Here is an 11,877-nt window from a genome sequence, read left to right on the forward strand (position 1 = left end):
AATATTGGTTGAATTAACAATATTCTTTACTTTCCATTAGCTAGAACTCCTAGATAAAATCCCGGAAGGAAATGCCAAAAGCATTGCTTTGAGTGGTCAGTGTCGCACTGAGGCAGCACAGACCAGCTGTGTATTTGGAACCTCTGTCGTCACTGAGCTGCCTGCATCAGGCGTTGCCATGGTGTCCGATCTCCCGGGTCATGTGACGAGGGTGTGGTGTACCCAGTGGTCTGAGCCCCTCTGTCTGCTCCACTGCAAAGGAAAAGTCAGGGATCTCAGAAGGGGCAGCCACTGACTTGACCTTCAGCAGCCTCCTGTGGAGAGGAGTGTTGTCAAGACCCACAGCCACGTATTGTCAAACAACAGAGCACTCATGCCAAGATCAACCTGCACACTAGGTGCCATCGTTTTCAAAGTAGGTTGGGCATTGTTCCTTGTAAACATCAAATGCAAGAAACTGTGCTGCATGGTAAGCACCTATTTTTGTAATAGCACTGACATAACTTTGGATTGCCATTGTGCAGGGAACTCATAGGAACATCAGCTGTATCCATTTCCAGCCATGAACAAAGCACAGTCATCAGTTCTGACATGCAGGCAAGATGATTACCTCTCCTCACGGCCCCTGGAGGAGGTGCTGGGGTATCCATGTCCTGGACAGGGGGTGTTGGGAGGGGCGGAGCGGTTGGGACAACTTTACCCTTTGACTTCTGGGGCGGGGGACCCCCTTGTTGTGCCCTGGCATCCCTCATGACCTGAAAGCGGTCAGCATAGCCGTCGGTCTCCGCCTGGCTCCTGCACAGAAGGGAAACTCGTGTCACTGTTCATCCCTGCTTCCTTACACTTCCTCGTGCACCGGACTTCATTGTGCAGGGCCCCTTCACCGTCTCGATCAGCAGCAGCATTGCTGCGTTAAAGTTTCTGTGACACCAAACATTCCAGACACCATTTTTTTATCAAGGCTAGTGACTCTTTGTCACCTATGAATGAAAATGGCTGGTGTCATAGGAGAGTTTGGCATTTCTCTTGCAGACTTGCAGAGGAGGGATTTGCATCACAAAGCAGGTTTTCAGCACAAAACATAAGTGTATCAATGCAAACAGAGCTATGAAATCAATTTCTAACACAGGGGGGGCACTAACTTTTTTCTGCGGACCAGGCTCAAGCTGGGGCCTGGCTGGTGGGCTGGGTGGTCCTGCAGGGCACTTTGACAGTCTGGAGACGTTTTGGCTGCTTTGTGCTGGTACGAGCAGACCAGCAGGGGCAGCTGCCCAATCTGGAAGGACAAAGAGAGAGACGGGCCTGTGGGAGGGTTATGAAGGAGTGACAGAGGTTAATCGGACCACAGAGATGGAGTCCTTACAACATCAAACTATTTGCAGCTCTTGTGTTTGTGGTTCCACTCATACGGATTAATTGATATGGTGTTTCCATCCATCAAACCATCCATTTTATAAACCCTCCTGCCAACTCAGGGTCACAGTGGAGCAGGACACACCCTGGATGGGACACCAGTCCGTTACAGGGCAGACACACGCAGGATATGGTATACCCTTTATTCTCAAAATCGTCTGCCCAGTTAATGTTCATTTCTCCAAATATCTAAAGCGTCAAGCTCTTTAAAGAGGCATCAACATTGCAAAAACATAATAATGCGTTGTATCATCAGGCTATTCTACAGTTAAGTCCATTTAAATTTCCCTGTGGATACTTCCCTAGGAATTCCCTGTCGACTGTAGAGGAGGTCAGGCACAGGTGAGAGAGCACAAACCTGCCTGTGTTGATCTATATGGGAAGCCCCTCCTCTTAAGAAGAGGGGATGCAGAGGGGCGGGGTCTTCCTGTGCCATAAATGGGCAGGGCCTGGTGTTCCACTGTGGCTGCGGTCGACACTGTGCCCAAAAAGAAAACAGGAATAAATGACCGATACATTAGTCAAGGACTTGTCACAGAACTTCCTGCATTCTCACCTCAGCCTTTGACAAAAGAACATACCAAGACAAAAGAAAAGGCCATGACTTTGTCAAGCTAAAGAAGTGCTCCTGATCAGCACTTTACCATGAAGAGAAAAAACATACGGAAAACATTCCTAAGCAATGTGAGACCTGTAAGGCGCTGTCAGGGGGACATCTGCAGCAGTGAAGGCAGGGATACCAGGGACAGGCAACACGTCGATCCTGTGGAAGGCAAACACCAGGGTGGGGTCTGAGTCATTCCCAAGCAGTCTGAACAGGCGTAGAGAAAGAAGAAGGTCCACATCCCCCTAGGTTAATTCCTGAGAAAATACGGCAAAGTCAAAGCCACCTAGAAGGAGATTTTGAATTGCTCCGAGATGCGTTTTGAGACTGCCTGGAATCACTGCAGATTGATTTGATTCAACAATCGACAGCTCAGTTGGCCTGGCCTCAGATCCAGGGGACGACTTCAGAGTGGCGTCTTCTCCAGCCGGTTCGTACATCTGGAGACGTGTCAGGCCTGTGTCGCGCGGAGCCCCAGATGGGCCAGGGATGGGGTGGGGGGACTCACGGTGTGGCAGGAGTGCCCGTGGGCGGGCGGCGGGGGGGCAGCGGGTGAGTGCTGGCGGTGGTGGGGGTTGGCACTGCTGCAACTGCTGGCGCTGCTCAGGGAGTGACCGGAGTGGCTACTGCTGACCACTGGGGAGGCGGCCATCACCCTGGAGAGAACACAGAGGGTCAGCATGAGCCTGCAGGGAGGAGCTGTTGTAGATCCAGGTAACTGGAAACCTGTGAGTTTAGCTTGTTAAGATCCGAGTTGGATGGAAACCCACCGGCACACCAGGCCTCCAAGTATGGACTAGATTGGATAGCCCTGCTGCAAACTGTTTATGTATGCTCTTCTTTTGTCTACGATTTAGATCAATCTAGCACAGCACCCAAGATCCACTGCCTGTTGTGGGAGTGTAATAGAGTTCTGTACAAAGTTTTTTGCCTCCTCTGTCAGCGAAATGGTCCTCTGCCGTGTGGCCCACTCAGCAAAGGTGTGGCATGACGTACCTTTCCAGGTCTTCCAGTTTGCGCAGTAGCCGGGTGTTCTCCTGCACCAAGAGCGCCCTCTGCTGCTTGGAGGCCTCCTGACTGCACAGCAGTGTCGTCTTCTCCTGCCTGAACAGGAACATAGCAGACCTTCCAACATCAGCCCAAGTGGCACGTCTGCCGTGCAGAGCAGTGCCAATTGCATTACATTAGCAGCACTGACAACATGGCATTACAATCACAATGGCCTCCATTACTAATTTGACAGCAGTGTGGAACAGTGGTTAGGCCTGTGGAAGTAAAACTGGAAGGTTTAGAGCTCAAATACTAGACAGAGCATTGCACCCATGAGGCAGGTACTTCATTCATTTTTCTCTAATAAGATGTCCAGCTGTATAAGTGGGAAATCTCCAAATTGTCATTGAAAATAAGAATTTGTTCTCAACTGATTAAATTACATTATTATTAGCATCACCAGGTAATGGAATATCCAATAAACAATCTAAGAGTATAATAACACCAACAGCAACAAGAAAAGAATGTTACATAATTAAGATCAGTCATGAGTAAATGCTAGGGCAGAACTCACTGTAGCTTCTTGTTTTCCTCTATGATCTGCCTCAACAGGTTGGGCAGACTGTGATCAGGCCCATGGCTTTCTCTCTTGGTCTCTGCTACCCCAACCATCCCCGGCTCACTACTGCTCCCTACAGGGAGAGAGGGGTAGAACAATGGCAGTAGCAGAGCCAGAAAGCAGAGAACCTGTCGAGATGTTGGACTGGCCTGCAATCTAAGGCCTGAACAACAGATGCCTTCTTTATTCTAGCACAAATTAGGTCAATTTGAGAAGATGGGGAAGAGACACAAGCAATGCAAATACAATAAAAACAAATGTGTAAACATATGTCTTCCAAGGCAGGCTCCTCTTTAACTACTGACCTGTCCGGAGACCTCACAGAAAAAGCTGACACCCTTATAAGAGATTGAAAAGGACTCATACTCCCAGCACCCTGTCTGCCCACTCCAGGATTCCTCTCCCCCTCAAGAAACTGCAGTTCCTGTCTCAGCAGCACATTTTCACTGCGCAGTAGCCTGACCTCCCTCTCCAGGCTGATCACCAGCTTCTCTCGCAGGTCCTGCACAGGGGCACAGCAGCACAGAACTCTGGGATACTGGATTGCCAGGACGACGCCCTCTGACCTTTGCCCCTGAACTTGTTTCACTGGGAGGCAAGATTCTGTTCTGTCAAAAGTCTAGCTCCAGCTATGTTGCTCTTTTAAAAAAAAGAAAGATTATAAGTTTGTTTTGCTTAGTGGAATCAGTTTATAAAGATGCAACAGGCCTCTAAATTTAAAGAAAATTACAAATGACTCTGCATGGCTCAAGGAGAAAATAATATCTTGTGTAACTTAAACCATTTAAATACTTCAGCCTTTTTTTGAGAGTAACACTGCAGACCCTGTTTTAATTTGGATGCCCCATCTGCAAAAAGTTCTTACCCGCTTAGCCATGGGTCTGTTTTTGATCTTTCTGGCTCTGCTGGCATAGTGCAGTGTGTTCATGGTCTCTTGCAGGTTAGTGACAGAGGGGGACACACATGCAATCTGGACACAAGAGGGCAGCAGTCACTTCACAGCTACAGTGCATTTACAGTATATCAGAACAAATATCATCCATAACATAACATCACTTTATTAACCCTGTACAATTTCTTGCATTAGGAATTCGTCTTTTTCGCAGACCCCAGCTTGCTCTCCATGAGACACACAGACAGGGAGAGAGAAGCTTGGGGTCAGAGCGCAGGGTCAGCCATTGTACAGCGCCCCTGGAGCAGGATGGGTTAAGGGCCTTGCTCAGGGGCCCAACAGAGTAGGAATTCTCTGCCGGCTGCGGGATTTGAACTGGCAACCTTCCAGCCACAGGCGCAGATCCTGAGCCACAGAGCCACCGCTCCACCCAGAAGTACACTGCACACTGCACAGAAGGTGCGTCTGACCTGACCATGCTTGCTTCATTAAATTTAAAGTCTGTAAAAAATGTTCATCATCTTATTCTTGCCTTCTTATTCAAACAGTGATTGAGAATTTTGTACATTTCTTAGAAGATACTGTTAATTCTACCTTTACTGTTATTTCTACATTTTAACCTTTTGTACGTCATTGATATTAACAATCAGGTGTTGTAATCTGTGCAACTGGCAGTGGTATAAGACAGTGAGGTTGCTCACCATGAGTGTGACCCCTGAGCCTCCCAGCGAATCAGAAAGCAGCTTTGTGAGCTTGCTGTCTCGGTATGGGATGTGTCCCTCCCTCTTTTTGGGATCCACCAGAGCAGAGATACACTTCCCTGTGCAGAAATGAATACAAGCAATAGCAGTGTAATGTCTAAGGCTGAGATTACACTTGGGAATCATTAACATCAGACCAACACAAAAGGTCAGAGATGACAGTGCATCACCAAACTCATTTTGTTCACTTTCTCTATAGAAGGAAACTCCAACCCTGCTCCTGGAGAGCCCCAGTCCAGCAGGTTTTATAGGTTTATAGCCAGCTGTTAAACTATCAAGAAGTTGGAGTAGGGAGCTGTGTCATCATGCATAGGCTGCAAAGGAACAGGTAGAGGTTCATTACTTGCTGAAAAGAAAAGAGACAAGGTTTCGGCTGTGGTGCCTTCTTCAGGTCAGACTATTCAAGGTTAAATCATCAATTTCTAAAGGCCTGGAAGAACTGAACTACTTAAACATTGAATCAATTAAACAGGTGGTGCATTCAATCAAAATCTTTTGAGATCAGTTGGAACAAAACTTGGATTATCCTCAGGGACATGTTTTCCCTCAATAGAAACATTACTTAGGAATTGCTTAAACAAGTGATGCTAATCCTCAAATAACATCGCTAATCCTCAAATAACATTCCTATAACATTATAGGTCACCTGTAGGGTGACTGGGGCTGGGGCTCTCCTCGTCTGGCCTGGTAAAACTAGGAACAATGTCCCTCCAGGTACTGGAGCACAGTAATAAACTAGTTCTTTTCATGATAGCCACCGTTAGCCATGTGTCCACTGTGCCCAAAATGAGGCTAAAATATGTTGAGTTTCAGACAGCAAGCTCATATCTCTTCAGAGGGCCTCCTGAGGTGGCAGAATTCAAATGTGCTCCCAACAGGCATACAGGCCAAGAGACTGCTTAAAAAAACATTTTAAAACATTATTGCTCAATATTCACTTTTGAGCTCCTTGATGGATATGCCTAAACTGTTGTATTATGAAACTACGTCCCCCCTGTGGCATCACTTTTGACATTCATAATAACCGGCTGTAAAAGTAACGTTGTATAGTTTTCTTTTCAGTTTGAAGTGGGATTCTGGAGGACTGCAGCTGGGCACACCCACCCAGGGTGAGCAGACTGCGGTTGATGTTGCTGGTCTCCTCCAGGAGCTCCCCCGTGGAGTCCGTGCCCTTTGCCCTCTCGCTGCCCGCCAGGTCCACGATGCACAGTTTGCCATGCCTGGCCAGACACCCAGCGCACCCTTCCTCCTCAGCCTGGTGCTCATGGGGAAAAGGGGCCGAAACACGTTAACAGGCGGCCACACAAGACACTCCAAGTAAAATTCCCTTGTATTGTTAAAGCATGTGGCAAAAAGCTATTTGATACATGTGAGTCAACCTTGTAATTAAGGGAGCCTTCTCAAAATGAAAAGGCTAAGTTATTCATTTAGGTATTCTATACCATTTCCTTCATGGAGAACATCAGTCCCTTATGTTTTATAGACTTAGTCACTAAAGCTTATATTTATCTAGACTAACTAGACCAGGTCCAACATTGTGTCTGAGAGCTGGGCTGGAATGAAAACCAAGAGATTCTGGATTCTGGGTTAGAGATTCTCGATCTGCTTCTAGAGCAGCAGATCTACACCTCCCCAGCAAATCAGCAGTTCCAAAATTGCTGGTCCAGTTTCTGTCATCAGTTTGGCAAATGATTTATTATAACTTATGTCATCTTGAACTAATAACTTAATATCCTTAAGCTCACAAGGAGCAGAGACCTCTACGTTGAACAAATTATTTGATTGATTGATCAATATTTAAAAGTGTTCTTAATCATCACAAAGTAATCAAGGGTGACCTATAAGACTAACTGCATTGGAAAGAAACATCTGTTGCTCCTTCGGGCATTCAGACGTGAACATCTCTTGCCCTGCGTTTCGAAGCGATTGAGAGTGCGTGAGAAGGTACGAGTGCAGAAGAAGAGGAAGAGGAAGGGATCGTCACCGATTCGCTCTCGATGTAGACGGTGAACATGCAGTGACTGCGGCTGGAGTGCTTGTTCAGGGAGTGAGACGACATCTGTCTGTTCCGCATTCCTGCACAGAAGACAGAGAACAAGAGGGGCAGGTAGGTAGGCAAAGAGCCCAAGAAACAGGGCCTCAAGGTCACTCCATCTGTCCATTTTATCCAATACAGTGACGCAGAGGAGCTGAACTATACTCACAAGTCAGGTTACACCCTGTATGGGATGCCAGCCCATTGTGGGGTAGACACACAAACACAGACACGCACAGATCCACACCAGGGCCCGTTATCCCAGAAGCCAGTCTTTGGACTGTGGGAGGAAACTGGAGTCATCTCAAGGCCTAATGTGGTCAAATACTACCTTGCAGCATCAGCATAAACTGAGTCATTAAGGGTTGTAACGAAGTGGGAGTGGGAGGGGTCATGGCGAACACTGGTCAAAGTCGACGCCCCATCTGAGGGGGCGGGGGCACCAGTATGAGGTTAGCGAAAACCCCCAAAACAAAAAGGAAAAAGTACACGGCTTTGCAAAGTGCCATCCAGACTGGACAATCCCTATCTAACGGGGCCCAGTCTGGGGAAAAAGAAACCGCTTGGAACAGCGGCAGCTAGACTAGACTGTCCCTGTTTATCACGGCCCAGACTGGAAGAAAAAGGAGAGTGAGGCCAAAAACAAAAGAAACTCCACCTGCATCGGCGAATCCTCACAACGGGACAGGAGAGGAAAGAAAAAGAAGCAAAAATACATCCCCAATGCTCTCTCCACAACCCCCTCCGGGACTGTTGCTGGAAGGTTCTCCCCTTGCGGGGGTCTGCTTTTCCCTCCGGGGAGGGGCTCAGTCTGTTCTTACAGGGGCCCCCACAGCTGCAGCACATTCTTAATCAGCCAGGACAGCTGCGGTTGTTAAGGCAACGCGTCGCCCTTAAACCAGGGCTCCGCCTCCACACTGGACACGCCCCTCGAAATGCCACAGAGTCAAAAAAATATTTGATCAAAAACTGGAAGAATTTTTATCTACTCTCAGTCCAAAACAGTATATAAAAAAATACAAATACATTTTTCTCAACACAAAGGAAAATGGGTTAACCTTTCAGGCCCGGCTCTCCATACCTTCCTCCAGGAGCTTCAGGGCCGCGTCCAGACTGTGAAACTCCACGCTGGACAGGTTCTCCACGTAGAAGCCACAGGCCCTACTCCCGCGGACGCTCAGTGAGTCAGGCAGGTAGGGGTTGAGGAGGTCGTGGACCTGCAGGGACAGAAGGGCCACACAGAGGTGGAGAAACCAGCAGCAAAGACAGCCACCATCTCACAGCCCAGGCACAAAATAAATGCTGAACAGCATGCAAAAATATTAGAACACCTGTCAGAAATAAGACAGGATCCAGCCACACAAACCTCTGAGGTGATCTGAAGACCATCTCTTTTGGTCCATTCTGGATTCTTATTCTAATATAACATGATATTTCTTTATCAGTAAAACTGCTTCCTTTGGATGTGCTCCATGCTGCTTTATGATTGCAAACAGATCTATTCTTGGTTGTATCAACTTGAGCTCAAGCTGGAGCTCTCAGTTAGGGGGACACTGGTTGGTATGTTAGTTCCTCGCCAGCTCTTCCACAGAACAATGAAAATGAATGAAAATGCCAGAATACATAGTTGATCACTCTCAGGTTAAGGTTAACTTTGATCTGCCTTTTCCCTGTATTTACAGAGTACTCTGAGCAGTTCATTCATTACCTGCTCGTTGTAGATCTCCAGGTAGGAAGCACTGAGGGCCAAAGTCTCTTTCTTGGACTGCACCTGGTCCAGCAGGTAGGACAATGACCTCTGCATCAAGGCAAACTCGCTGAGCCCCATCAGGCCGTCACTGAACTGTGGTGAGCAAGATGGAAATGGACAACGGATTGCACCAAAAAGAGGGTGATGTTTTGCTGAGCTTGAAGTGCTGTGTGTTCAATAGTTCACATGGCACAGCTGCCGAGCAGAGAGAAGCCGGGAGGTTCCTACTTGGGAGTGAGGTCCTGTGATGGTGTAGGTCTTGCCCGAGCCCGTCTGCCCAAACGCAAACACCGTGCAAGAGAATCTGCAATGGCAATCAGAATTTACAACAGTGAGCCTGAGGAGGAGGAGGAAGGCGAAGAAGGTTCGTCTTTCGCCGATGGTGCACCTGCTCATACTAAACAGCAATAGTGGGCACGGACACTACACAGCCATATACCGGATCATTAAGCAAAGCCCTGGGCTTCCTATTCCTGCCTTTCTTCAGCGCTGGCCTCAAGGCCAGATGGAAGCTAGGAGGCCAAGCAAGTGTCCACGACAGTCTCTGCAGCCCTGTGATCCCCGGTCTCCCCCCTCACCCCTCGAGCGCCATGTCCACGAGCCGCTTCACCCCACATTCCTCAAAGACCTCGTGCTGCCCGCTGCCAGGCTCCAGCACCACGTCGAAGGTGAAGGCTCTGTCCTGCCCTCCGTGACTCACCTACGGGAAACAATCAGAGCTGCTTGAACAAGAGCAACCCCCCACACCAAGCCTTCTGAGGTCAAAACCTACTACAGCTCTTAAAAGTAGTTAAGATCTTGCTAAGATACTTCTTAAACAGAATTCTCTGTGGCCTAGAATAAAGTTTGTAAGGGTTTAGGACCTTAACTAACTGGTAAACGTCAGATGAGCACCTTTAACTCAAACCTAAACCCTGTCTAAATCACATGTGGCCCTGAACTGAAAGATACCTATTCCTCTTACGGAATTTCAGAGCAGGGCACAAGGCAGGACCGCACTCTGGATGTGATGTACACACATACACAAATTAAATTATATCAAAGTTTTGAAGGTGGACAGAAACACACAGCAAAAAAACAATAACACTTGAACATGCAAACTCCACACGGAAAAAACTGTTTGTCCCCTATAAGAGAGAGAACAAAGCATGAACAGAGGTGTGATTAGGAGCTCTCACCAGCAGTGTGCGCCGGTCAGGACAATACAGTGCCGCCTGATGTCCATGACTGTGCTCCTCATCACTCAGAGGTCTCACCCTGATCGCAGACAGACACAAAGAGACACCGCAGAGAACTGAAAGGCAGCCTGCATGTAACATAGCACTGGGCCTTGTTTGCTCATAGGCATTTGTTTCTAAAAGGTTTTTGTGTAAAGGTTCAGAAATTATTATTACAAGTTTGAGTTTCCTCACAAAGCACCAGTTTGTGTGCTCGAAGTCGGAGAAACATCAGGTATACCTGACTGCTACAATAATGTTGGACTCATCCTCTCCTGTAGTGCCTTTGAGCCCTCCGGTCTCTGGAGACTGCCTGGAAAACAGAGGAGAGAGAAAGAAAGAAGGAGAGACTGAGTGGGAGCACAGAGGTTGTCTTCTTAGGTTTCGTTTCTGCCTCTGATTCACATCCTGCTGAACACCATAATGTCTGGAAAAGCACTTCTGGTGACTTTTTTGTCGCCATTCTCTCCTTTAGCGAGTACAAAATTACAGTAAGAGGAAGTTTATCTCCCTCCGCAGAAAGAAACAGGACTGGAAGGAAACTCAAAGCCAAAATCTGAGAAAGACAATGAGATGAAAAAGTGCTTTAGCCTTGGTCAAACACCGAGGCCTGAGCACAATTAAACAGAAAAATGCCCCAGTGAGAGAACTCCTGGAGTCACAAATATGATCTGACTCCAGTAAGCCAGGATCCTGGTTCAGGCTAACTTTACTACTAGGTTTTATTGGTTTCTTTTTAAAGGATGCTCCTTGAAAAAAAAACAGAAAACACATTCTTGGTTAAAGCATGAATAAAAAAAACCTCTTGGAAAAATCCTGACACAAAACAACTTGGACTAATCAATCAGTAGAGCTTTCCACTGCTGAAATTTGTCCTTTTCATTTACAACACAAAAACTGAACTAAAACAAATCCATCAACACAGTAGTAAAGGTCTTTACTTCTCTTCTACAGATGAGCAAGACCCTTGCTGTCATTTTTGAGCACCCGTTGCTCACAGTGAAAAGGTACAGGGAATAATTTAGGGGATAAAGAGCAAATGCCCAGTTCACCATCCTTACCCAAAGGAGCTGGAGTGGAACATCAGAAGCGCCAGCAAAGACTTAAGGTGCTGCCTTTGGTCCTGTCCAGTTTAGATGCTCATCTCCATCAGTCCCACTCCCAGTTCACTCTAACCTGTGCCTCTTGCAATGGGCTCCCTCCTCCTGCCTGCAGAACAGTACCTCCATGACATCACAATGTATTAGAATACCCAGGGGATTTGGGACAGCTCCTATTCACGCTTAACCCTTCATGAGCCAGCCAAGGTCCCACCTGGGTCTGCCTAGGTTAGAGTATTAAATTCCTTGAAGCAGATTAGACTATGTCTGACATTCCCAGTTAGACTGCTATGATCATTACCAACGTGAAATTTTTAAACAATATTGTTTTCCATTGTTAACACCTGCAGGTGTATTCCTAGGTTTAAATGTACTTAAAAGGTGTTATCTAACAATTTTAATTAAATTAAGAATGACTGAATGTTTGATTCACTGATTTCAGCTGCAGTTTATGCTTTTGCTGCTGATCAAAAACTACTCATCCTGCCAAGTTATA

At 47.1% G+C, this 11,877-nt stretch overlaps 1 protein-coding gene across 9 annotated transcripts; it reads right to left on the reverse strand.

Moving 5' to 3' along the window:
• Window positions 1–4: 4 nt before the first annotated feature.
• LOC148643419 (kinesin-like protein KIF12) lies at window positions 5–11,480 on the reverse strand. 9 transcript variants are annotated; one of them, XM_088616236.1, is made up of 20 exons: window positions 11,343–11,480; window positions 10,523–10,594; window positions 10,243–10,321; window positions 9,643–9,764; window positions 9,293–9,368; window positions 9,023–9,157; window positions 8,396–8,531; window positions 7,264–7,355; window positions 6,384–6,540; window positions 5,220–5,338; window positions 4,492–4,596; window positions 3,993–4,128; window positions 3,582–3,699; window positions 3,014–3,121; window positions 2,526–2,673; window positions 2,105–2,176; window positions 1,772–1,891; window positions 1,143–1,276; window positions 611–795; window positions 5–252 (listed from the first exon to the last, which is right to left on the reverse strand). In XM_088616236.1, exons 1-20 carry the CDS (start codon window positions 11,363–11,365, stop codon window positions 167–169), a joined length of 2,223 nt encoding a protein of 740 aa, XP_088472362.1. In that variant the 5' UTR covers window positions 11,366–11,480; the 3' UTR covers window positions 5–166. The 9 variants fall into 9 exon arrangements, 8 of the variants coding, with proteins under 8 accessions (XP_088472362.1, XP_088472358.1, XP_088472355.1 ...); XM_088616232.1 differs by having other exon boundaries at window positions 701–795; window positions 3,014–3,142; XR_015929078.1 differs by having other exon boundaries at window positions 165–252; window positions 701–792; window positions 1,139–1,276; window positions 3,014–3,142.
• Window positions 11,481–11,877: the final 397 nt, after the last annotated feature.

The sequence above is a fragment of the Lepisosteus platostomus genome, chromosome 22 (genome assembly GCF_059453375.1).
Source record: "Lepisosteus platostomus isolate fLepPlt1 chromosome 22, fLepPlt1.hap1, whole genome shotgun sequence".
Classification (NCBI taxonomy): Eukaryota; Metazoa; Chordata; class Actinopteri; order Semionotiformes; family Lepisosteidae; genus Lepisosteus; species Lepisosteus platostomus.